This window comes from Ursus maritimus, unplaced genomic scaffold, assembly GCF_017311325.1.
Source record: "Ursus maritimus isolate PB19 unplaced genomic scaffold, ASM1731132v1 scaffold_9, whole genome shotgun sequence".
NCBI classification, from domain to species: Eukaryota; Metazoa; Chordata; class Mammalia; order Carnivora; family Ursidae; genus Ursus; species Ursus maritimus.
The window spans coordinates 12331497-12359385 of record NW_024427107.1 but is presented as its reverse complement, the minus strand read 5'-3'; the positions used below and the strand labels follow the sequence as shown (position 1 = coordinate 12359385).

The window sequence follows — 27889 nt, the reverse complement described above, 5'->3', positions numbered from 1 at the left end:
CCCTCTCCCAGCCTTTCTCCCTCCCCCTCTCTAAAAAAAAAGTTTTTTTCCCCTCAGTTTTGATTTCTAATATGGTAAATATTGATAGCTATAATAAGGCACATAAGCAAAGGCTCTCTGGGGTCCTCATTACTTTTTAGAAGTATAAAGAAAGGGATTCTGAGACTAAAAAGTTTGAGAAACAGTACCTTAAGGCATTCACTGTATGTAATAAAGTAACTTCTCTTTTATGCATTTAAGCTGGGAGAACCGAGAAAACAAGTCACTCAAGTACTATTCTGTGGTTCAGATGACAAACTGCTATTAAAAGCCATACAAGATGGCACGGAATAGCACTCAATGAATTTGAATGAGAGAAGCAAGGTGGCTTCAAGTGGTTGAGACTAAATCAAACATATTTTTATTTTTAATTTAAAAAAATTTTATTTGACAAAGAGAGAGAGAAGAGAGCTCGTGTGAGTGTGCATAGGCAGGGGGAGCGTGCACAGGCAGATTGAGAGGAAGAAGGAGGCTCCTGGCTGAGCTGAGAGTCCGACGTGGGGCTCGATCCCAGAATCCCAAGATCATGACCTGAGCGGAAGGCAGACACTTAACCAACTGAGCCACCCAGGCACCCCTCAAACTTTTATTTTTAAATCAAACTTTTAAAATTAACAAACTGTCTGATCAAGTGACTCCATGGTGTTTACATTCATATTTTATCTTGTACATGTACTTTAAATAAGCTGCTTTATTTTCTTAAAAACATAGTTTCTAAAGCATTTCCATTTAGACCACAAAGCCTGAGCATTTGTTCAGGTATGTTCGCTAATGCCCAACACCTGCGGTACACCTGCCGAAAAACACCACAAAAGAAACCTAATCTTTTCTGGCACTACATTTCACCTCATGGCTGCAGGGGTGTTGGTATCCAACAAACCATAACAGGCATAAAATGACCTTAAACCAAAACAAAACATATACTGTACTTTCATAAAACAACTTTATTGAGGGCATACAATGTATTTACTATACTTACCGTATCCCATATCTGAAGTTTTATCTGTTTCCCATCAATAGTTATCATTCGAGCACCAAACTCTACACCTGAACAGACAAAAAATGATTTGTTACACAAACTAGAGGGACTATATTTCATATTTAAGGATTTTTTAAAAAAGTATGTCTATTTCCAGGACATACTATGCCAGGTGATACACAGATGAACTTCAACAAGTATCGCTCCTACCCTTAGAAAAAACATAATCTAAGGCAAAGGTGCTAAAAGGCATAAGCTAAAGACACAATTAAAAAACTAAGATATTCAAGTCTAGTACAGTTAGAAAACAAACTGTGGTCTTCCTGTTTCATAGGCTCAATAACATAAAAACAACTAGAAGTGAGATTCAAGAACAATAATTATTAGTAACAAATACTAAAATTTCCTAAAAACTATTAATGTGGTATAAAAATCACTGAAAGGGATAAATGCACTTCAACGTCACAGTTTTGGTTCCCAGTGTGGGTTGTCAACTAGAAAAGAAATCTCCAAATCTACCCAGTAGAAATAACCACTGTTTAAACATACTTCTAGACACTGCTCCATGGGTAGCATATTCTGTATATACACACAGAAATATACAATTTATATAAATGGGAACATATAAATGCTGCTCTGCAATTTGCTTTTCAGTCAATAACAGAAACATTATTCCACATCACAAATCTCATTACAAATCAATAAATATATAAAACTATGCCATTATTTTTGATGGCTGCATATTAAGCCAGCTTTACTAAGTTGCTACAAATTCAGGTCATTCCCAAATTTTCACTAAGTAGTTAAAACTGAAATGAACTCTCTGCATACATTTTTCAGCCAATGATTATGATTTTAGGCAAATTACAGGAAAGAGAATTGCAGGTCAAAGGGAGTACATACTTTACACTTATAAGTTAACTACTTTGGCTTTTTTCCTTCATTTATCATCTTTTTTGAAAGCACTCAGCAATCATCAAAACAGGAGGAGAAGAAAAAAAGGGGATAATTTCAGAACAGCACACAGCTGTGAAGGAGATTCTGAAAGAAGTCTATCACTTATATTACACCAAGTCATTACTGCTTGGAGTGTGCTCTATCAGTATTTAGATCAGACTCAGGGTGAAGGGAAGACACACATGGTCCTCAGAAACCAGATGTCACCCTGGCAGAAAAACTGCTTCTAGTTGCCCAGGGAAGGGCATACTGCCCAGTGTCAGAATTCCATTTCAGCATCTCCTGTAATTCCCCCAACCATGATCAGGAGGATGGGATAGACAGGTAATTTGTCCTTTCATGATATGTAACTTGAAGATTTTAGTCTACATTTTAATACTGATTTCATCCTAGGGACGTAGTCAATACCAAAAAAGTAATGGTACGTTTCTCAGACTCAGAAATAAAGAAAAGGTAGAGAGGCCCAGGAGTCATGATGTACTAGAATGAAAAATGCAAAATTCCAAAATTATGCCATATAAAACCATTTTTTCTATCTACCTATGTATACATTCATTACAAATACATAAAAGTATATACATACATGTATTTACATGTATTCTGTGGCACAGGGTGGGAGACAAACCACCATTCACCAGCTTACCATTAATGACATGAAAATGAGACTAGCTGAGGGGAGAAACCAGTGGCTAAATATTATACAAATGTTCTTTGAGGTGTCAGTATTTAAAAGGAATGTACTAATGTACAAAATCCTACATAGGTAGGTATTTAACTCACTGGCTAGAGCCTTTTCATGACTCTATTGTTTCTAGCCACAAACTATAGAGAGAGAAATCCTGTTTTTCCTTTCATTGTCATAGGTGAGCTTTTAATCACAACCCAAAACTGCATTGTTCACTGGGACTAAAGATTTCAACCCAATGCATAATGTCAAATCTGACAAACAACAACAACAAACAACAACGAAAAACTAGAAATAGACCCTTGGACTGATACCAAGCTTGGACAGGCAAGGCCAGCAAAGGCAAGCAGATGCTCCTTCTTGGGAACTGACATCTTGAGTGGAGGGACGCAGATACGACAAGTGACCGGCATGCATTCTGTCCCAGCAGATGAAAGGCCAAGAATAGCTCTGCTGCTGTAGGATGGCAGCTATGGCTCCCGCTTCCTGGCCCCTCAGATGCTTTATTCCTGCCCACTCCGAAGTCCAAGGTTTCCTCTTCTGCAGGTTCTATATAAGACTCCAGGCATTCTAATATATCCCCTTTTGCTTAACTTCAGCACAATTGCGTTTTGGTATGTTTATCTCTTTATTCAAAGTAATAAAGATTGTTTGAAACGTCTGATTTCAGCTTCAGAACCATAACACTTTCTCATTTACCTACTTGTAACTGGGCTCAATGCGGGTTTTACCTTCGTAGTCTATGTGGCAAAAGAAAATACTAAAACCTAAACCTAAATGTCCTGTTAAGACTCGGTAACACACAAAAAACCGAAAACCTTATTTCTCTTCTGCATTATTAAAAATTTTTAATCTTTTTCCTTAAGTATATACATATGCTTGAGAATTCCATTTTCCCTATCTTTTTTTCATGGGATAAACCATCATCCCCTATGCCCTTGAGGCTCTCTTCCCAGATACATTTTCAATTAACAGCCAATTTGGCTGCCAGAGAAACTGTCTGTGGAGCCAAATGCAAAGAAGGCCTCATTTACCTGACATTGTTAGGGAGCGATTCTGATTTCTTCAGATATGTTATTCACTTGCAACCTTCCAGAACAAAATACTCCGAGTGTAAATACATATACTTTTTAACTCTCTCTAGATGATTATCATCCCTCATAGTAAGGACTTGAAACCTTGCAGAGTAACCATTTATTGAGTACTCAATGATCAATACCTACTAACTGTGGGACCTTGGGCAAATTGTTAAATCTCTTCTGTGTCATAGTTTTCTTATCTGTAAAACGGTATTAAAGATACCCATCTCCTAAGATTAAGAGTTTTCTACTTTAAAGGGTTACTACACACAAGATACAACAGTGTTTGGCATACAGTAAGTACTCAGTATGTGTGAGCTATTATTATTATTATTTCATACTGTACACCAAAATTTCTAAACCACCACTCACATAAACTAATGATGACAGCCTGTTTGAGAAAGGGCCCCCTATCAGAGCCAGGTGATCGTGGGGGCTGCCAAAGCACAGAGCAGAGGTAGGCCAGCAGGAGAACATACAGACTTGTTCCGGGACCTAGCCATTACAGAGGTTCAAAACAGAGACTTGTGGGAAGAAGGCTTTATTCCCCTAATTCTAGAAACACGGGGAAAACTAAATATTAAAGAGTAATATCCTTAATTTTCTATGAAAAATGAACAGCACAGGCCATACTTAAAGGTAAACCACTAGAGGAATTCAAATTACAGAGAAAATGATTATAATGCCCTCAACTTGTAAATTATTCTAGAGATTTTGGTCACAAATTACAAAAATAAAACTAAAAGGTACAAATGTTAGCTAAAGAAAAAATTATGACTTACAGATAAGACCAGTCTTCCCAGAGTGCGCAAACTAAGTAAACAAAAATAATGAAAAAAAACCCCATTCACAATAGTAACAAAATCTATAAAATACCAAAATAAACTTAAAAAAAGCACAAGGCCTGTATGAAGAAATTTGTAAAACTTTACTGAAGGGCATTTAAAAAGTTGTAAAAAATGAAAACACATGTGTACATAAACAGGTGATCTTAATATACTAAAAACATAAATTGTCTCCCATAAATTCAATAAAATTCTTCTCAAACTTTAAAAGCCTCACTAAAAATTTTGCCATTTGGCAAACTGGGACTAAATTTTAACTGGAAGAACAAATTCACAAGAATGATCAAGAAAACTCAGAAAAGGAAAAATGCCAATCACATATTAAGTATACTACAATTACTATAAATACCAGCGTGGTATTTTCTCATGAAATAGAAGGGGAAAAAACCCCAAGCAAAAAATCCCCCAAAACATAAATGGAATTAGATTAGAGAGTCCCCAAATAGGCTCACTTATATACAGAGATTTAGCATATGATAAAGGTAATAGTTCAAACAGGAAAGAAAGATGGCTTATTTAATTAATGGTGTGGGGCCACATCTTATACACAGATTAAGGAAAATCATTTACATGGCTATATACTAGATAGGGTACAAATTTATAGTATTCGAAGAATAATTAAGAGAATATTATGTAAATTTTGTATTGGGGAGTCTTCCTTAGTAAGGCCTGAAAGCCATAAAGAAAACCATCAAAGGATCTGACTAACAAAACAAAAACCAAACTAGTACTAAGAAGGGGCAAAGATAAAAACAAGCAATTCAAAGAGAAAAGACATAGAAGTAGTTCTAAAACATATAAAAAATGCTCAGCCTCACTAAAAATTCAGGAACTGGAAAGTAAAAAAAAAACACTTTTCTCTCTCTATTTCACGAAGAGTTAAAAACCTATAAGCAGCAGTGAAGGGCAAGGATGAGCAGAAACAGGTATTCTGTTCAGCACTCTGGTGGAGGGAGTGCAAATCAGAACACCTCTGTGTGTTTACGAATATATTTTGAAACTCTAGAAGGCGACATACACACCACTGGTTGATGGAGGGCCAAAGGCAAGTCATACGGGGAATTTAACTTTCTCTGGATTTTTAACAATGTTTTCATAATAACCACACCCTGTCAAGAAAATACATTTACATTTAATTATTCAGATAACATAGACTTTCTGAGATCTAAATTAGATGTTCACAGGTCCTCTAAGCTACCTTCCTAGTTCTTGGCAATGTTATTTTAGCTAACTCTAGTTAGCTCAGAAAACTGAATCCCAAATAAATGAGGTGTGTTTTTAACTGATTTGTGGGAAACCAGGTACAAGAAATAATGCTTTGACTCTACCACTTTTTCTCCCAATGACTCCTCGCAGTCACTTTTTATAGGATGGCTCGTTTAAGGACTAGGGGGAGATAGGTAGGAAGGTATTAACATACAAATGGCCTGGCCTCTAGATCAGTGTCTGTCAAATTGTCCATTAGTAGGTAGCCAAATAAATGTAGTGGGAATTAGTGGGCTGTAACTAGAGTGATTTCTACACAATGTAATTAAACAGCATTAAACAAATGCACACATCAAGCACTGTGATGTTAAATGTTATTTTCCGAAGCTTTCTCCCCACATAGTATATTCTAAATTTAGAAAACATTTATAGGGCCTTTATATGTACCGGCCCTGGAGATACAGCAATGAACAGAACAGATAACGCTGCTATCTTGAACTTTACTTTTATACTGGTGGGAACCAATATTCACTTACAATCACTGGTATAAAAAGTTAAGGAGAAAAATAAGTCTAGGTGAGAGGATGGGTATGAGGGTGTGTGTGCGTATAGATACACTTGTGAAGATCTAGCAGGAAAATAATCAGGAGCTATTTGGATCACGTTAAGTTTGAGATGCCTAATAGGCATCTAAGAGAAAGGAGATGTTGAGGAAGCAGCTGGATATGTACACATGGGGAGGAGAGAGCTTACTAGAGTGAATTCAAAAATGAAGGGAGGAGAAAAACTAGAGAAAGAAAATACGAACAATTCTTTCTGAGGACTTTTGCTAAAAGAAAACAAAAGGATTGAAAGCTGGAAAAGATAACAGTCACAAAAAATAACAATCAAAAAGGGAAAAACGAATTGACACCTGGGAGAAAAAAGAACTGCTGAAGCAGTGTTCTTGAGCAGGCCTCGGCTAGCAACTCCTAGTTCATCCCCGTAGCAAGGAAAAGGCGGAGTTTATGGGTGCAACACAGGTTGGTGGGTCTATGTGGTGCTGGAAACCTGTGAAAATGGCTCTTCTGCTTGCCTCTATTTTCTGAAATAGAGACCGAGGTTATTATACGAGAGTGAAGATAGGAAAGGTGGTGCATGCTTAAAGAGCAAGAAGGTATAACACAGTTGTACAGGACAGCAGAAAATGAATGGACTGGAAATAAAGTGTAATTGTGAAGCAGTTAGAAGTCAGCGTCTAAGAAATTAATATGAGATTAGTTAGCATGGCTCTGTGTTTTTCTCCAAGCAGGACGGAGTGGGTAGTCAGATTTAACTTATGGGTTAGCCACAAGAATGTGATGGAGCAAAGGGGATTGAGGGTGCATGCAGCAGTGATTATAATGACATAATTACAGTGGCTAGAATTAAAGCTGGGTAAGGAGAGAAGCAGGACCACCAGAGGGGTGAGAGTAGAAAGACAGCAGGATCAATGGATTACAAATAAATGCTCCATGAATGGATGGAGCAAATAAATCATTAGTGTTAGCAACTAGAGGGTGTGAGTTGGAAGGATGGGAAAACAGTCAAAAGGCCAGATACATGAAACTAAGATTCTGGAATGCTTCCAGATACTGGTAATGACCAGGTCCTGGGTGTGACAATGGGAGTAAGTAGCTGAGGGAGAGGAGAAGCAAGATCAGAGGAGAGGTAGTAAAGCAAATGAGAGGCCAGGATGTGTGTGTGGGGGGTACGCTCACATGTATGCAAAAGTCAACAATACAAAACAAATTCCTAGCTGGGTAATCAATATTTAAAAGCCACTGCTCCAATGCTTCTCAAAACTTTTCATATGAATCACTGGGAGATCCTGTTTAAATGCAGGATCTGACTCCGTAGACTCTTTAACAAGCTCCCACAGAACACTCATGTTGCTGGGTCAGTGCAATAGGCTTGAACACACCTTCTGAGTAGGAAGGTTCTAGTCTAGACCTTCAGCGTAACTGGATCCAGGAAGCTATTCGTAAACTGCTTCTTTGATTCCTACATTAACAATTCTCACTGAGACAGTAGTCAAAGGGTAAGGTGTATTTCATAGACTCATCCTTGTCTTTTACTTCCCTGTTCCCTGTTTAATACTTTTTAGTCATGACCTGACCTTAGCTTTTTCTCCTTCTTCTATTCATCAGGCAAAGGAAAGTATGCAGCAGAACAAGATAATGTCTTACACCCATTTCAGCAACCATTCCAATGTTCTTTTAAAACAAATACACGCTAATAACCTGAAAAATAAATTGCCGTGATGGCAGTCAGGGTCCAATCAGAAAGACAGAAACCACATTTAAATATTTAAAACAGAGCGAATTTAATGTAGGGAGTTAGTTACAGGAAAGAAAGAGCTACGAAGCTCAAAGAAGGGACGGTGAAGAAGCCAAAAGATTAGCACCGGCAGGAAAGTGCTACCATCCCAAGGCTGGGGGAACAAAGAGAGAAACTGGTGTTGGCAGACCTTAAGAGCCAGACCATCAGTGGGCCTGTCATCACCAGAGGCTGGGGGTAGAGCTCGGAGGAAATAGTTAATTAAGCCAGGCAGACAGAGAAAAGAAGATGCTTGGCTTCCCTTTGCTTTTAGCCTCCAACCTCCCAGAGCTGCCCACCAGCAAACCCAGAGGGAAGTCAGCTGGTACAGCTGCATGAGTTACAGTTCCAAACAATCCCCTTTGGTCCATCTCCTTCTCTCTCTCCACAGGTATAGGCCTTGCTGATTTCTGACAGCAGGCTTGGGCCCGTCCTCTCCATCAGGTGTGCCATAACACATTAGAAATGTATATGAAAGCTTCACGAAAAGGGAGACACTTTTGTTTAGTTCCCTATACTAAAACCAACTGTGTGGCTAGTTGCATCAGGACTGAGTCAGGCCTACGAGAGAGCTACCCAGGTTTAGACCCTCTGGGCAAAGAGCAGATCCTACACAAAACTCAGCTCACCAAAGTCAAACTATGAAGTAAGGACCAGCATGAAACAGCAGTACCCGTATTACACTTCATTACTGTATATGCTTAAAACTAGCAAAATTAAAATGGAATCTGAATATTCCCATTGACAGTAGACACTTGGGAGAAGATTTCAATATATCCACAAAGTACATGTGGTTTGGCTGAAAACTATTAATTCATCTAAAATTTGATTGGCAAACTCTATGTTTGATTTGGTATTCTAAAAATATACAGGACACAAGAATCAACTTTCTTTTAAGGATGATTTAAAGATATCTGTAGAAAATAAGCAGTCACTGGCTGAGAAGATACACCAAGCTATCAGTTATAAGATCAATTCAGTCTTAACAGTTACTGGTAATGGTAACTGTCTCATTTATTCTTTGCAACTTAGGACACTAAAAATGCCCGCTGGCAGTTTCTCTCAATTAATAATTACAAGTAACCTAGAGCATCTACCATGTTGCCAGGCACTCTTCTAATGCTTCACATTTCTTAACACTCATTTATTGCTCACAATAACTTTGTGAGACTGGTACCACTATTACTCTCATTTTACAGATAAAGGAAACTGAGGCATGGAGTGGTAACGTAGCTTATCCAGCTAGTTAGTGGCAAAAGAGACTACTCTGATTTGCCTTGATTTGAACTCTGGCAAGCTGATCCAGTCTCTGATTGTACCCCTATGCTATATTGTTTTGCAATCATTTGTTTCATCGTTAAATACAATCAAAATATTAAATATTTATGTCTTCTTGTTTTCCAACCACTTTTACAAAGTTGCATAATATTTTTACCATACTCATATACTTGTATTTTTAAAAAGTGATGAGCTTAAACTCTGTACAGCAACAAACAACTCTAGTTTCACAGATTCTTTTTGACTCATCACTAATAGAATGGACCCCTGTTAGCACATTCCATTTCAACTACCCAAAATTTCTGAATGTTTCTCATCTCTTGTATAAAACTTACCGATAGTCAGGTCATGCACTGGCTGAAACCTCTTGTCTGTAAACTGTAGCAATAAGCATGATTTACCAACACCTGAAAGTTAAAAAAAAAATTATGAGACAAAACTCACAAAAATTAAGAAACACTTTACAAAAGCACATAGAAAAGAGGCAGCTAGGGTTTCTGGTGCTCCATGAACAATCTACCAGAAATTCTTGGTGCTCTGATTTCCTGGGAAATCATGGGATTGATGATTTAGGTGGAAGGTGTTAATCAATCCCAAACACCTTTTTATCCTTTGTTATTCACTGGACGTTTTAATCTGAAACATAAAACTGACAGGAACTCTTAGGAGACAACCAAGCAGGTCCCCCCAGTAGCCCCTACCACAGTACTCTAGCAAGAGTTCATGCACTTTGTATTTTGTGTAGTAGTGAAAAAAAAATTTTTTTTTTAAGATTTTATTTATTTATTTGACAGAGATAGAGACAGCCAGCGAGAGAGGGAACACAAGCAGGGGGAGTGGGAGAGGAAGAAACAGGCTCATAGCGGAGGAGCCTGATGTGGGGCTCGATCCCAGAACGCCGGGATCACGCCCTGAGCCGAAGGTAGACACTTTAACCGCTGTGCCACCCAGGCGCCCCAGTAGTGAAAATATTTTAAAAACAAAGTAACCTCTTTTTGTAGTTTATCTTACTTTCCTACAAACAAACTGACGGTTAAATGTATGGAATCTATTTTGCTCTATCTTCTGGCTAACACATTCAGGATCAACTCTAATTTTTTTTTTAAAGATTTATGTATTTATTTGAGAGAGAGAGAGAGAGAGAGAGAGAGAGAGCCTGAGCAGAAGGAGGGGAAAAGGGAGGGGCAGAGGGAGAAGCAGACTTCCCGCTGAGCAGAGAGGCCGGTCCCAGGACTCTGGGATCATGACCTGAGCTGAAGGCGGACGCTTCCCCGCTTCCCCGACTGAGTCCCCCAGGCGCCCCCAGGATCAACACTAATCTGAACTGCATCCCGTCCCTCTACCACCAAATTCACTTCATTAAGGTCATGAATAACTTCCACAGTCCTAATTCAAGACAAATTTTCTGTATTCATCCTACTCATCCTCTGAGAACCGGTTACTGACCACCACAGCAGCTTCCTACTCATTTTCAGGCCTGTATCTTCACAGTTGAGCAAGTCCGCTTCCTTGAGAGCACCCTGTGCTTCGTTTGTTCTTTCACTCAAAAGCCTTCACTGAAATGCTAACTGTGCTCTGCACTTGGGCCTTCAAGATACAATCATGTGGAATGCTTTCTTCCTTACAGTCCAATACAGGTAGAAAAATTAAACACTACCAATGACAAATAATCTATATGAACTGTAATTTGAAGTAATTATAGTAACTGCCATTTGAATGGAGAGAGTACTATGGAGGAAGAGTAACAAGATTAATTTAGAATGAAGCGCTGGAGAAGGTCTTTCTGAAGAAGTGACACTTAAATTAAGCTGTTCAAGGTCTTCTAGATTAGAAACTCAATGGTGAGAAGGATGAATATCTTGCTGTCTTATGGCAGATATAAGGTAATTAATGATTTCGCTGAATGATTGGCCCTAGTGTCAAATGTTACAAAGACTCTCAAAATGCCCAGCAAACAAATGAAAGAAATGTGTGCATATATGGTTATGCTTTGGGAAATACTTTAGTTGTTCAAAGTTTTCTGAATGTTTTAACTAAAAACAAACTGGAATTTTAAAACATTTGACCTTAGTTTTCTTCTTTTTTCTTTTATCCAGGATTTGTTTTTTACATTGCAAAAGGTGTAAAGCCAAACTCATTTTATCAGATTTCTAGCTCTGAATAGCCTTTCAGATCTAGGACAGAAAGGAAATTATTTTTTAAGTGTGAAAGTACAAAATAAGTGAACATTTGAGATCTGAATCTTCAGGTTTTTTTTTTTTTAAGGTTAAAAAAATTTTTTTTTACATATAATCCACCCCTCAACGTGGGGTTAGAACTCACAACCCCAAGACCAAGAGCCACAGGCTCTACCAACTGAGCCAGTCAGGTGCCAAGAATTTGTTGTTATTGTTGTTGTTGGGTTTTTTTCCCCAGATTTGGGGGGGGGGAGCAGAAGGACAGGGAGGGACAGAATCTTCAGCAGGCTCCACAACCCTGAGATCATGACCTAAGCTGAAATCAAGATCTGGACACTTAACTGACTGAGCCACCTAGGCAGCCCCCCATTAAAATAGACTTTTAATTTTTATTTATTTTTCATTTTTATTTTTTTTAGGCTTTTTATTTTTAAGAGCAGTTTTAGCTTTACTAAAACTAAAAACTGGGCAGAAAGTACAAGTTCCCATATACTCCCTGAAGCACAGCCTCTTCCACCACCACAATCTACACCAGAGCCATTAACACTTGCTATAATCCGTGAACCTACACTGACACAGGATTATCAAAGTCCACGTTTACATTAGGGTTCACTCTTGGTGTTGTCTATTCTACGGGTTTCGACAAATGTATAATGCATTTACCACTATGGTATCATACAGAATAGTTTCACTGACCTAAAAATCTCCTATGCTCTGCTTATTAGTCCCTCTCCCACCCGCAATTCCTGGCAAATGGTCATCTTTTTACTGTCTCCATAGTTTTGCCTTTTCTAGAACGTCATATAGCTGGAATCAACAGTATGTAGCCTTTTCAGATTGGCTTCTTTCACTCAGTAGCATGCATTTGAGATTCCTCTGTGTCTTTTCATTTCTATTTTTAACATCCCAGATTTTCCATATATAGAAAAAAATTATAATTAATTATAAATCACATATTTTATTACCGATAAACCTCAAGAATCATCTAACAGACTGGCAATCATTTAACTGATACAAGAGCCTAAAACCCTTTCTTAACTCACAACAGAGTATGTATTGCTTTAGTGATACTTATACCACTTATTGTGACCAAGTGCTAGTTAAATATAGAAAAGGCTTGCTGTTTGGTTTTTCACTTTAAACACTCCATATGCTTTCTTCAGGTAATCAAAGGATCTTTCAAGTTAGAGGATTTGGGTAATTTGCATCCTTTGCAGGACATGTTTTATTTAATACTTGTTCTTTTTATAATATAAAATTGGCAAAAATCTCCAAAGTTTCTTTCACCAATTTTCCTAAGATCCTCTCTTAATCCTTGATATTCAGAGAGTTCTTTAAAAGTGTCCTCCATATCTTTCCTCTTGTCAGCTATTTATTAGTCTAAATATCAGATCCCCATTCATCAATGGCATTATACGGAATTCAAGCAGTGCTCCAACATTTTTCTGTACTTGATGAAATCCTATATATTTTGCGGGACTTGTAACTGCTTCATCCTTCATATTCATAGAAAATGATAGTCAAATATGTTGATTTTCCTGAGGGGAGACACTTAGAAAAGATAACAGAATGAAGCATACTTTAAGTGGCCAATGAATATTTTCATGTTATTGTAACTGTATTGTCAAAAACTTTGAAATACTTAAAATTTATGATTATCAACAGATAAACTTATATAAAGCTTCTCTCATGCCAGATATTGTTTTTAAGCAATTTACGTATATCAGCTCATTTAATGCTTAAGAACAGCATAACATAGTGGTTATGATTTCTGACTCCAAAGCCACACCAATGCCTTGGGTTCCAACCCCAGCCTTGCCAATCACTATCAACAGAACCTCAAATTAGTTATCTTCTCAGGGCCTCACTTTCCTAAATCTGTAAAAAGTAGGCTAATAATAGCTATCTCAGATGTTTATTGGGATTATTAAATGAGCTCGTGCATTAAGTGCTTAGAACAGTTATCTGGCACATAATACAATTCAATAAAGAATTCAACAAATGTTTGTTACTACTATTAATGCTATCACTTATTACTATGTCTATGTATACCTCAAGCTCCCTAAAAGCTGGAAGCACATTTTATTCATTTTTAGTTTCACCACATGTACTTCTAATGCATGCCAAAATTCAAACTTTCTAGAAATATTTGAGAATGTACTATGTTCTAAGGCTAAGCAACTAGAATATCAGTAAAGAATAAGATAAAGGCTCTGCCCTTCTGGAGTGAGAAGAGACCATGAAAAAAAATTTTTTTTTAAATGTGTATATGTTTGTATGTATGTGTGGGTGGATGGATGGATGGATGGATGGATGGATGAACAGGATGTGGTAGCGCAGAGCATTATGTGTTAAGGTACAGAGAAAAAGCTGAGCAAATACATAGGAACTGGAATACTGGGGGGAAGGAAAAAGTGTGGTGTTTAAATGAGGTGTCTCTCACTGGGAAGGTGAGGTTTAAGTCAAGACTTGAGGAGGTGAGGAAACAGGCAGGTGGATTACTGAGAGAAGAGCATTTTAGGCTAAGGAAAGGGCTAAAGGGGGCACCTGGGTGGCTCAGTCGGTTAAGCGTCGGCCTTCGGCTCGGGTCATGATCCCAGGGTCCTGGGATCAAGTCCCACATTGGGCTCCTTGCTCAGGGAGGGAGCCTGTTTCTCCCTCTGCCTCTGCCCCTCCCTTTGTGTTCTCACTCTCTCTCTCTCACTCTCTCTCTCTCTCTCTCTCTCTCTCTCGGACATGTGCTCTCTCAAATAAATAAAACCTGAAGAAAAAAAGAAAAAAAGAAAAGGGCTAGAGGAAAAGCTGTAAGTGGGACGTGTCGGAGAAACTGCGATGAAGCCAAATATGGCTACATCTCAGAAGGCAAGGGAGAGCCCCGTCCCTAAGAGCTGAGGCTGCAGGCATCATAGGGCCTGATCACGCAGACTTCATAGGAATTTTAAAATTTACTTGCGTTAAAACGGGCAATTCACTGGAGGGTTTTGCACAGAAGAGTAATATAATTTGACCTAAATTCTAAAACAATCATTGTGGCTGCTACATTGAGAATGACCTGTTAAGTATAAGCAGATGAGAGAAGCAGAGATTGGTTAAGGAGGCTTTCTCAATGAGGCAAAAAATGGTGTCTTGGACAAGGCTGGTAGCAATGGAGGGGTTTGAAGTGACTGAATTCGATATACATTCTGAAGCAGAGCCAAGAGAATATGTTGATAGTGTGGACATGGGCTTCGAGAGAAGGAGAACTGCATTAAGAATGGCTCCAATATTTTTGCCTGATCAAATGGAAGACTCAATGAAGATGGGGAAAACTGTTAAGTGAAGCAGGAAGGACTATCAATTCCAGTTTAGTTATTTTGAGTTGAGCTGTTTATTAGACATCCCAGTGGTACAGCTGGGTAGGTAACAGAATATATGGGTTTAGACTTAAGATGCTGAGGTTGGAGATATAAATTAGAACTGTCAGCATAAGATGGTATTTAAAGCCACAGAAGGAGAGGAACCAGCAAAAAGACATGTTTGTTTTATAAAAACACACGTTTGTTTTCTATAATTGCAGAATTAAACAGAAAGAAAACAAATACTCCTTCTACCACTGGTTTTCACTCTATATCTGGAACCTGCAAGCCTTTCAAACATCCTCTTCTCTCTCTTTCCATGCAAACAGACTCCCATGGCTGGCTTCTCACCACCACAGATGCCTTCCTTCCCCAACCATTCTATGTAAAGTAGCTCCCACTCTCTACCCATTAGAAGTTTTAGATGAAAAAAATCACCAAATCCGTATCAGGTCTCAACCCCAGAGGTTCTGACTGAATTGTCAGCACTATGTAGTGGTTAAAAGCACTACCTGGGTGGCCCTGGATGAACCACTGACCTCTGTGGTTTTTTTGCTATGTAGAAGTTTTTGAGTTTGATGTAGTCCCACTTGTTTATTTTTGCTTTCATTGCTTTGCTTTTGGTGTCAGATCCAAAAATCATCACCAAGACCAATGTCCAGAAGCTTATTGCCCATGTTTCCTTCTATAAGTTTTATGGTTTCAGGTCTTACATTGAGGTCTTTAATCCGTTTTGAGTGAATTTTTGTGTATGATGTTAGTGGTCCAGTTTCATGCTTTTGTATGTGGCTGTCCAGTTTTCCTAACACCATTTACTAAAGAGACTGCCGTTTCCTCATTGTATATGCTTGGCTCCTTTGTCATAAGTGAGTTTACCGTATACGTGTGGTTTATCTGGGCTCTCTATTCTATTGATCCTTGTCTCTGTTTTTATGCCAATACTATACTGTTTTGATTACTACGGCTTTGTAATACAGTTTGAAATCAGGAAGCATGGTGAAGCTTCCAGCTTTGTTCTTTCTCAAGATTGCTTTGGCTATTCATTCTTTGATTAATACAATTTAGTATACTTAATAATGCCACTGTTAGAGTTCCTACCATGAAGTCACCTTAACTTTTTCTTTTACTTTGGGTCCACATTGCCATCTACTCAGTAGGACAGTACTGTGGTGAGAACTGAGTACCTAAGTACCACGTGAATGCCAAACAATTACAAGTGATACTCATTAAACTACATTCCTAAAGCCCCACCCCAGAGCTTCTGATTCAGGAACTCTTTGCTTGGACCCAAAAATCAAATTAATAAGCCCTCCAGTGATTTTTTTAGGCAATGTGTCCTTCCCCATAAGAAACAATGGTGTAAGTGCCAGGTATTCTACTAAGGTTCATTTGCTTAGTCCTAATTTGACTTCCACCAATTTCAAGGTCATTTTTAAAGAACTGATAATGGCTCTGTTTCTAAAAAATCATAACACAGAGAGATTTAATTTAAAATAAAAATTTTAAATAAAAAAAGCAAAGGTATGAAAAGTACCAGAGCTAATTTCTAACCCACTGAAGAAAAGTTTTGTCCAACTATCATTCTGAAATCATAGCTGCATATTTTCATCTACCACACTTGGCTCTCAAAAACAAAATGTAACAAAAGTTCTATGAATGAATGACCTATCTCATGACTAAAAGTAACCCACTGAAGAACTGTATATTTTATTTTCCTGATTTTATTTGAGGCCTTTCTTTTGATGAGTCTGGCTGAAGGTTTATTAATTTTGCTGATCTTTTCGAAGAACCAGCTTGAATTTCACTCATCTGTCCTACAGTTTTGTTGTTGTTGTTGTGGTTTTAGAACTGTATGTTTTAAAGTCATACCCAAAAAACTGACAGACCTCCAACACAGATCATTCAGAGATGTGGTGAGCTGGCTGAGATATTAGTAGCTTATTTTGCAAACATAGAAAATTTTCTTCTTCTTTGCACTAACATTCCAAATTGAGAAACATGTAATGAAAAAACAATAAAGTCTTCTCTTTTTAAAAAGAACATTAATAAACTCAGAAGGAACACAAGCTTTACAGTTGAAACACCAGTGTTCAAGGCCATATGTAACATTTCATAACCTGTGAACTCCAACAAATTAGATACAGAAACTATGTTCCATTTCCACATCTGTAAAGTGGGGGGGAAAATATAGTATTCCTACTTCAAAGGAATATCATAAAGCTCAAATGTGATCATTTCAAACTTTGCAAATTCAAAAGTTTTAATAAAAATGTTAAGTTGAGGATTCTTCAAGATGAATACAGCCAAGGAGCAAATCTCCCACCAAACCCATGTGATCTTGAGTTCAAAGTTTTGAATACATATTTTCTAAAATTAACTGAAGAAAATATTCACAAATCTATAATTTTCTTTTAAATAAAATGATTTCAGAGTTGTTCTTATGCTATTGGTTCTCCATACACTGTCCTCCCTCACATCTAAGATAGCAATCCTCTCAACTAATTCAATTAGATACTGATCTGGTTCCTTACTGTAGGCTGAAGGGTGGCCCCTGAAGAGATATGTCCAAGTACTAACCCCGAGAACCTGTGAATGTGATCTTATTTAGGAAAAGGATCTTTGCAGATATAATTAAGGATTCTGAGATAATTTCAGTCTGGATTTTGGCTGGGCCCTAAATCCAAAGACAAATGTACTCGTAAGAGAAAGGCAGGGGGAGACAAAGATACCTATAAAGACAGGTAAAGACTGAGTTAGGCAGCCACAAGCCAAGGAACACCCGGAGCCACCAGAAGCTACAAGAGGCAAGGAAGGATTTTCCCTGGTGCCTTCAGGGGGACAGCAGCCCTGAAGATACCTGAATTCTGGACTTCTGGCCTCCAGAACTACAAGAGAAGAGGTTTTTGTTGTTTTAAGCCCTAAAACAAGTTTGTGATAATCTGCTACAGCAGCCCTATCAAGAGTCATCTTTTATTCCTCCTCCTCCTGGGACTGTTATGTTGTTAGTCTTCCAGGCTTGTTGACGTCAGCTGTAATAATTCCTACCATCATCAGTAAAGTGCCTCAAACACCAGAAATATTAAGAGCAGTAAGGGAAGAGGAAATGGGGAATATAGAACATTTATTTGAGAAATCTGTCAGTGAAGGCTAGGAGGAAAGGTTAGAGATAGTCACTCAAAAAATATTTATGGAGTACTTACTATATTCCAGGCACGAGTAAAAATAAATTACAAATGAAATTAAAGAAAATTTCCAAGAGGATGTAGCTTTCAAAACACAAGACACCTTCTCCCTGAAAATGGAAGGTATGGAAACAAGTATGCTGACAAAGCTGAAAGAGTTGCTAAAGAATCAATAAAGTGAGGGGCACCTGGACGGCTCAGTCAGTTCAGTGTTGGATTCTTGATTTCAACTCAGGTCATGATTTCAGGGTGGAGGGATCAAGCCCTGCATAGGGCTCCATGCTCAGCAGGGAATCTGCTTCTCTCCTCCTCCCTCTGCCTCTGTCCCTCCCTCCACTAGCGTGCACACACAAATGCACACACGCTCTTGCTCTCTCTCAAATATAATAAAGCTTTAAAGAAAGAAAAGAATTATAAAGCAAAAAGGAAATAGGAAGTTGTCAGGATACAGCCCTCATGCCTTGAAGCAAATCATCTACTTCCATTTCTCTATCTTTGGTTTTACAATATTAAAGTACCCTAGGTATACTAAGTACACTTCTGGGATGAGACCAAAACCATGAAAACGATTCAAGCAGACGATACCAGTATTTCTTAAACATCTGGCTGTTTGCACATATTTATTTAGCATACTTTAAGTGTTCTTTCCCCCAAACTCAGTGACTTTGTTCTACTTAGCTAATAGCTACTTACCTTTACAACTTAACTCAAGTGGCACAACCCCTGGGAACACAGACCTACCTTCACAAAGTGAGCTAGGTAATTCTTAATACGGAGACTTCCTGTGTGTATAAAATAAACAATATAACTGTCTGTTTTCAGGGGAAAAAACAATATCCTCTGCTGTTGATGCTGGGGAGGAAGAACACTGATGGCCTTCTATGATGCTCTCACTTGCCCTGGGTGTGGCATGGACTCCAGGAAACCAAATCTCGACCTGAGCTCAAGACCAAAAGATGAACTCAGGCCTCACTGAGGAGCACAATTCATTTTAAAAAACAGGCTTAAGAAGAGCTCCAACCCAACTATTTATTCAGGCACTATTTGCTGAGGACCTATGACAGCTACATAACAGTGAGTGAAGAAGCCTTATCTTCATAGCTTATTCCGTACCCTGCATTATTTATGAAACCTCTTTGCTTTTACCTCTCCCCAAGTTTTGATTTTTTTCCCTTGCTTTTCACCCACTGTCCTTTTTCAGTCCCAGGATCCCATAGAGGACACCATATTACATTTGGTGATGCTGTTTCCTTAGGCTTCCCTTGGCTTTCTCAGACTTTGCTTGTTTTTGATGACCGTAACATTTTGAGAAGTACTGGTCAAGGCATTGTAGAGTGTCCCTCAATTGGGATCTGTCAGACTTCTCCCCCATGACTGACTGGACTTACTGATGTTTGGGAGGAAGACCATAGAGATAAACAGATTTTCTCACCTCTGTAAAAGTACCCACTATCATAACAAGGGTACGTATCACTGACATGACTGATTACTGTTGACCTGAACCTTGGTCACCTGCCTGAGGTAGTTTGACAGGTTTCTCCATTGTAAAGTAACTGTTTCCTTCTCTTTCCAAAGGATATCACTATACTCTTCCAAAGGACATCACTACGCATAACCCTCTCCTTTGGGGAGTGGACCTTACCAAAGTTTTAACCACTGACCTGTTCCTCTATGTTGTCATCTTTCACCACCATGTCCCGCTGCCCCTAGCCAATCTTCTACCCTTTCACAGTGCTTAACATTATCATGTGGACTTATTACTTTATATTTAAAAATAAAGGAAAAATAGCCTGTATTTGAAGTACTCTTCTGAAATGGAAAAATGGCTGAAAATTACCTTCATCTTTAATTTTCTCACTCCCTACAATGTCCTTCCCTAAACCCTGTTAATTCCAACTCTCACCAGTAACCACTTCTTCATTTTCACTACCACTGCCTTGGATAAGGCCTTTATCACCTCCTACGGGGACCACTGTAATAACCACCTAACTATACATGCTCCTGCTTCCTCATATGTCCTACATTGACCGCCCCAGGGATGGATCAGAAAAGAAGACAGGAGGAAAGGATTGCATTTAACATCTAGAATGTCTCTGACACTGTACTATAATCTGAATATATACACATGTGTATTTAGTTTCTAATGTTCATAACTCCAGCCTAGTACTCTTTTCATTTAAAAAACTCCTACCTTTTCTACTGTCTACAGAATAAACTTCAAATTCAACCACACTCTAAGTTCAATATGTTTAATGAATTTATCTTTCCAGTCTTATTTCCAGTAATTGTCTGATATGAGACTATACCATAGTTAAATTGGATGGTTTTTACTGAGGAAGGTACAAGGTGTGGCACTTTACAGACGCATGATAAACGACAATTTTTTCCCCTATTTTTACATTTTGTTTATTTACCATTTCTACCTGTCTAAACTCGACGCATTTTTCAAGAACCAGCTCAAATGCCATCTTCTTTATTTTCTCTTTTCTTTCAATGCTCAATTTTTTTTCTTTCAAATGTCATCTTACCCTAAGGTTTCCAAGAAGGAGGACAGGCATTCTGAATTCTGGAATTTCTCATGAAATTCCAAGCTTTCTCCAGTACCTCCATCAGAGTCCTTATCACATTCAATCAGCACTGCTAAACTATACACCCCTTAAAGGCAGGGGCACATGTAATTCACTTTTAAAACCTTCACAGTAGTAGTCGTCCGGTGCTTTACATTTGGAAACTTTTACTGTAAAGCCTTCTGCATTTCAAAGTACACCACTAATTTAAGAGATAACAAAACTACTGGACTAGATTAGGATCCTGTGTGTGACACTGGAAGGAACCAGTTTCCTTCCTTTCCAGACCTTGTTTCCTTCTTTGTATAATGGTAATCATACCACCTACTGATTCATAAGGCTATTTTGAGGAATACAAGAGATAGCATGCAGATCACATGCTTCTTTTTCCTTCCCCAGTGCTGAAAGGCAGACTGACACTTTATCTCATGCTAAGGCCATGGTACTCTATACATACTTTATTAAGCACTTATCACATTATAGTTTTATTATCAGTTTCCACATCTACCTTCCTCCTTCAGGAGCAGTAACATTCACTTTTTGTATTTTTGAAAACCACCTTGCACTGTGGCCCAGTTTAAAAGGTATATGCTCAGTGAATACTGGATTAATGTAACGCATGCTCACTGAAAAGGTCACAAAGTGAGACTAGCCTTTTCTATGTAATGACAAACTCTAGTCTACATTAAAAAAAAATCAATTTCTCAAAAAATAATAAATAAAATTTTTTTCTCAATAGTGAATTTTTCAGAGATGAAAATGACGCTAGAGAATGAAAACCTTACTGTGCTGAATTCAAATTCCATCTCTGATTATCATCGGCCTCTAACTTAAGTGTAATTTTCCTTTGAAAAGTTCAGCTTTTTAATGTGTACATGAGTTATCAATCAAGAGCCTCCTAGCTCCAAACCTTCATTGCCCTGCTGGAGAGACTAGAACATTTCTCCCTTGCCAGCTGGCGTGACAGCAAGTGTCATCAGCAGAAGGCAGCACTCCGCACCTCTCTGCAGCCAACTTCCCCCCAGCACTCCTTCAGGCTGCTTCCCACGAAGGTCCTCCCCATGGAAGGCTTCCCACAGCACACAGACGGCAGCTTTCCAATCCATTACATACAGCCCCTCAGTGAAATTCTCTGCCACCAGCGGGCCTCAGCCGTGCCCCTCCAAAAAGGTCTAGATGCCAGATTGGCTTTTTCCTTCTACGCTCTGCCTGGGTCTTGGGGTAATGACTGAGCCCTCTATCTGCTGTTACTGGACTCTTTGGAGTACTCTTCACCTCTGAGCCAATTCCCTGCTACTCTAATCCCATGGTATAGGTAATGATTCTTTACATTGGACTTTCCCTATGCAAATTCCTGTGTGGTTTCAGTCTTCTAGCTGGACTCTGACTGATCCAACCAGTATGGTTAATAGATCCTTCATTAAGACAAACCAAATTTAATTTGGTGAAGTGGAAGGTTTTTGAATATAAGCCAAGTTTAGATTTTCTTAGGGAAGGCCTAGGTGTTTTGTTTTGTTTGGTTTTGTTTTTTAGTGCAATATTTTAAAAAACTACAAAGCCAAATACAATTTAAATTTTTAAAAACTAAAATAAAATGGAGCATTTGCTAATTTCCATAGGGAATAAATGATAAAATATTAAATCTAATAGCAAGTAAGATAGCACAATGTGGTAAAAATAACATACGTTTCCTTTCTTCTTCCCAACTCCGGGGACTTTCCTCCCACTTGTTTTAATGGTGGAAAATGGCTGGAGTGTTTGAGAAGAATCAGAATGAAGAAAGCTGAAGTACAACTACCTCTCAGAATCTTAAGTGTCACAATTTGCTGGAACCAAAGAGGTCCTCTGTGCTGTGTTTTTTAAACAGTAGACTGTAACCAGTTAGGTCATGAAATCAATTTAGATCACAACCAGCATAAAAAAAGACCTAGAAAATAGCAAATATCAGACTGTATGTACTATACAAGGATAAGTACTATTTGAAAACTTCTATTTTAAAGAGATATATGCACTTACACACCTATCTGGACCTTGGGCTGCAATCATGTATGTACCTATTACCATGACCTACAGAAACAAACTTGGAAATTACTTTCTAGTGTCTAATCCAACCACACACCCAATGAAAAAATTCATCTACAATACTTTTGCTAGCATTCATAGCAAAATAAATCTGCTGAAGAATCCAGAATACCTATATTCTCTTAATTAACATTTAAAAGGACAGAGATCATGGGAAAAAAATCTGACTGTATCGTCTGCTGGCAATTTAATGTACATACTACATAAATAAATAAACTTAGGTATCATGAGTCACCCACCAGGTGATAATTCTATTAGAGACACCTCTTTGTAAAAAGATTTTTCCATTAGGTGAAATTAGGGTGACCCTATACCCTGGTTTGCCAGGGAAGGCTCAGTAACTCCAGTTTCCCTAATAAATTATGGATCAGCTTATTTGAGAAGTTATATGGTTTCCCTAAAGCACTGATTCTCAAAATATGGTTGTCACACCAGAAGCTTAAGCATTACCTGGAAACTTAGAATGCAAAATGATCAGCCCCACCCCAGACTTACTGAATCGGAAACTGGGGTGAAGCCCTGCAATCTGTTTTACCAAGGTGTCCAGGTGCTGCTCATGGGTGAAGTTTGAGAACCAGTGTCCTAGATGGAGCGAACAAAAATGCTGGTTTCCATGGCCAATCCTCTTCAGTTTAGGTTTTTTAGCTATAACTAATATGAAGCCCCTACATGGTTGGTACAACATAAGTAACTGAAAATGCTGGAGATATGTTTCCCCACAGTATGGGGTAAAGTTCAAAACACAGTTATCCTGGTTTCCACTTAGTATCTCTGACAAATACCTGGCTTAGAATAGCTGGGCTACACGCTACCTGCCAAATACCCAAAGGACTCACTTCAATACAGATAGTCTACCTTTCTTTTTTATTGCATCTAAGCAGTCCTGCAATCAAGTTATGCTAATATACTTTTGTCTTATTTAAAATATCTGCATGGCTTTTGGCAGTTTGAAGGTCTAAATATGCTCCTTCCTCACACACAATCTTTTTTTTTTTTTAAAGATTTTATTTATTTGACAGAGATAGAGACAGCCAGAGAGAGAGGGAACACAAGCAGGGGGAGTGGGAGGGGAAGAAGCAGGCTCATAGCAGAAGAGCCTGATGTGGGGCTCGATCCCACAATGCCGGGATCACGCCCTGAGCCGAAGGCAGACGCTTAACCGCTGTGCCACCCAGGCGCCCCCACACACAATCTTATTTGACCATACTAGTGAGCCTATGAGGTTAGTAAAGCAGAAATGATAATCTCCTTTTAAAGACGAAGAAACTGAGGCTTAAATGATAAGCCTCAAGTAAGAGACAGAGTTGAAACTCCAAACCGGGTTTTCTTTTATTATTATTATTTATTTTAGAGAGAGACAGACAGAGACAGTAAGAGAGAGACAGAGATTGTGAGTGGGGGGAAGCGCTGAGGGAAAGACTCTGAGCTAAGCACAGAACCCAATGTGGGGCTTGATCTCACAACCCTCAGATCACAACCTGAGCCGAAATAGAGTCTGGTGCCCAACTGACTGAGCCACCCAGGCGCCCCTTAAATCATATTTTTCCACTCTACCATCCGACCTCCTCAATTTATTCTTTTCAGATACACTGCAACCAATACCTTTTCTAACTAAAAATAATAAGAATAAGAGAAAGAAGGGAATACTCTGCAACTAAACAACTGACAGGGCAGAAATGTAATAAAGGAAGAAGTTTTAAAAAAAATAAATACGATTTCCTTGACACTAACTCTATCCCAACAAGGTTTCAGTTAATACATCAGGTATATTACACTTGTATCTGACCATTTTCTTAATCCTTTCATAAGCAGAGATTCCAAGTAAGAACTGCAGCATCTCAAAATCACATTTCAATGAAGTACCTTGCAGAGGATACTTTTCCATGATGTTATGGAAGAAGTGTTTTGTGATGTAAATGTACACTATAATTATTACACAATAAATTTACTGTACATGATCTCTAAGTAGTATGCTATGATATAAATAATATCAAAGTTAGAGACTGTAAGCAAAAAGAACTATTTCATGCAGTTGCTAGATGAAACTGGCAAGAACCCAAAGAAGCACATAATAGTTAACTAAATCAAACTGCTAAATTCCTAAACATAGACTAGGCATCAGTCAACACAGACTATGTTGAGATTAGCCTGTTGAATTAAGTACACAAAATATATACCCTGCTCAAAATTAGATATTCTTTCTAAGTCCATTATTTTTAATGAAAGGTGATTTGGCAGTATCTATCAAAATACAAATATAAATCCTAGCTGGCCACAGATTTTACTTCTTACACAAACCCACAAGAATTGTGTTACACACTGTGTGTAACAATATTCATCGACAGGTCATAGGTGAACATTTGTTATTTCTGGCAACCTAGCATCAGAGTACTTTTCTTTGAACTCCCTGGCAGCTAGCATATAAACATGTGACCTAAACTCAGCCAATCAGATGCTCTTGTCCAGAACCTGGAATCTTGAAGGAATGCTCCAATAACAGGGACCATAAAGAGAGAATCCATGGTGGCTACAGTAGAGATGAGACACCACTGACACGTTCCTAGCATCTTCTTCAGCAGGCTGTCAGTACAGCCTTGACTATGCCTTGCCTTCCTTGGTTCTGCCATTTTCAAGCTGGATTATATTGATTTCCTATCAATCTATGAACATTCAATCTTTCTAATAAAATCTTCTGCTTAAATTAACCACAGAAGGTTTCTGCTGTTTGCTACCACAGACCAGGAATAATAGAATCAGGAACTGAATAATTATGGTTGAGTTATGCAGGTGTTTAGAAAGCATGAGATAAATTTATATATGTGATATGTTAAGACACCTAAGATGTACCCTCCTCAAGAGAAAAAAAAATAAAGGTGTAGAACGGTACTAAGTGTATAATCCTATTGGTAAAATTGGGACACACCCATACACACAAGCTTACGGATGGGTGGAAAATTTCTGGAAGGATACCCAGAACCATTGTTTACCATACTTACACAAGGTGGTAGAGTATTTTCATTTTTCATCATGAGCATTTATCACTTACACCATTAAAAAATAAATATAAGTTTTTCAAAGGATCTATTTTAGCATCAAACACTATATAAACAATACTTTTATGGGCCTCAACTAACAACCTCCATATTGATGTGGCTTTTAAATAATTAGCAAAACTTCTTGTGTGATCAAAAATAGTTACATTAAATGTTGGTCTGCGGAGAAAATTATGAGAGCCTGTGAGTAAAATAATGTGCTATGAAAAGATTTTGATTTCCTTTTTTTTTAACTCCTAAAAGCTGCTAAAGAATACTAATCAGTAGTACTTTTTAACAAGATTTACTGACAGCTAAGCTGAAAATTCACATATTCATGCTCAAATCCAACATGGTTTTTCCATTTCTAAGGTAAATTCTCCAAGAAAGGAAACCTGAAGCCAGACAGAATGGGGGAAAGAAAGGCCAAAAAAGAAAAAAAGAGATTAAAAGGTGGAAAGGGATCACTAATTCCTGCCATAAATCTGAGTGAAGGGTAGAAATTTATACCATTTAGAGATGAGGAATCAGGCTTCTGTGCAGTACCCAGAGGATGAACAAAGCAACTCGCTGAACCATGCCACACAATGCTCTTCACAGTATGGTCCCCAGACTTCCTTTAGTCTTAAGTCCCCACAAAATCCTGACAAAAACCCTATCCTGCCATACTCTGTATAACCTGACTGCGAGGTGCTCAGCTCAATTCTCTGTTCTCCACATAACAAATATAAAAGTAGGAGCAAAAGTACAAACTGATTCCACAGGATTGTTAGGTGGGGGAATTATTCAAACAAATGAGACCATGTCTGATGGTATCATACCTGATACATAATTTGTAAAATGGAGTCCATAGGTACCTAGGGTTCCTGTGAGAACATAGATGAAAGCCAAAGCACAGCACTCTGCACACAGCTGGTGCTCAATAAATGTTTGCTGAAAATCTGAGTATGTTATGAGCCATTCATTGCAGTTAGAATTAATCCTCTCCACGCTCCTTCAGTACTTTGTGCCCAGTGCTATTACATTATCTTGTAATTACTGTGGCAAATTGGTCTTCCCAGTTAAGATGAGATAGTCCTGTTCATTTTTCTAACTATAGCACAAGGACTACCCACACAGTACCTTAAATTTCTTTAAAAACAAAAATGAGGTGGGGGGGCCTTGGTGGCACAGTTGGTTAAGTGTCTGACTCTTGGGTTTTGGCTCGGGTTGTGATCTCAGGGTCATGGGATCAAGCCCCAAGTGGGGCTCTGTGTTCAGCGTGGAGTTTGCTTGGGATTCTCTCTTCCTCTCCTTCTGCCCCTCCCACTCGTGCTCTCTCTTTCTCAAATAAATCTTTAAAGAAATAAATAAAAAAAATAGAAACAAAATGAGGGGTGTCTAGGTGGCTCAGCTGGCTGAGTGTCTGACTCTTGATTTCAGCTCAGGTTGTGATCTTAGGGTTATGGCACTGAGCCCCACATCATGCTCCACAGTGGGAACGGAGCCTGCTTGGGATTTTCTCTCTCCCTCTGCTCCTCCCCATCCCCTACCACTCGTGTGTGCACCCACACTCTCTCTAAAAAAACCCAAAAAACAAAACCAAAAACGAATCCAATGCTGTAATCTTTGCATAAATTTCATCCTCCAAGCCCTAATATGTGTCAATCAAACCTCTATCTGAACAACTCCAGTGACAAACCAACTTACCACTTAAAAAAAAAAAAAGATGGAAAGAGCTTGTTAAATTTTTTTCTTTGTTTTTAAGTCATCTCTATACCCAGTGTGGGGCCTGAACTCACAACCTTGAGATCAAGAGTTGCATGCTCTTCCAGCTGAGCCAGTCAGGCACCCCCTCCCCCTTTCCATTTCATAGGGAATCCAAATCTAACTCTTTTACTCATGGTCCTGGTTCTGCCCATGAAAAGCCACAAAGGGTAGGTTTAAGTCTCTTTTATTTGAATACCTAAGTATTAAGTCATTATTATATACTCCTTTAAATCTCTTCTTTTTAGGTTAAATGTTTTCATTATTTCAGAGTACGGGGAGGGAAAATTAAAAACAAAAATGTTTCCCGTGCCTGGGTGGCTCAGTTAAACTGTCTGTCTTTGGCTCAGGTCATGATCCCAC

At 38.4% G+C, this 27889-nt stretch overlaps 1 protein-coding gene across 1 annotated transcript in view; it reads right to left on the bottom strand.

The window, feature by feature from the left end:
* RAB2A (RAB2A, member RAS oncogene family) overlaps positions 1–27889 on the bottom strand; it is an 88415-nt gene that overhangs the window by 46617 nt on the left and 13909 nt on the right. The window contains exons 2-3 of the mRNA XM_040625615.1: positions 9741–9812; positions 1019–1086 (exon numbers count right to left, since the gene is read on the bottom strand). Of these exons, the coding sequence (XP_040481549.1) occupies positions 1019–1086; positions 9741–9812 (140 nt within the window). The remainder of the gene's footprint in view (positions 1–1018; positions 1087–9740; positions 9813–27889) is intronic.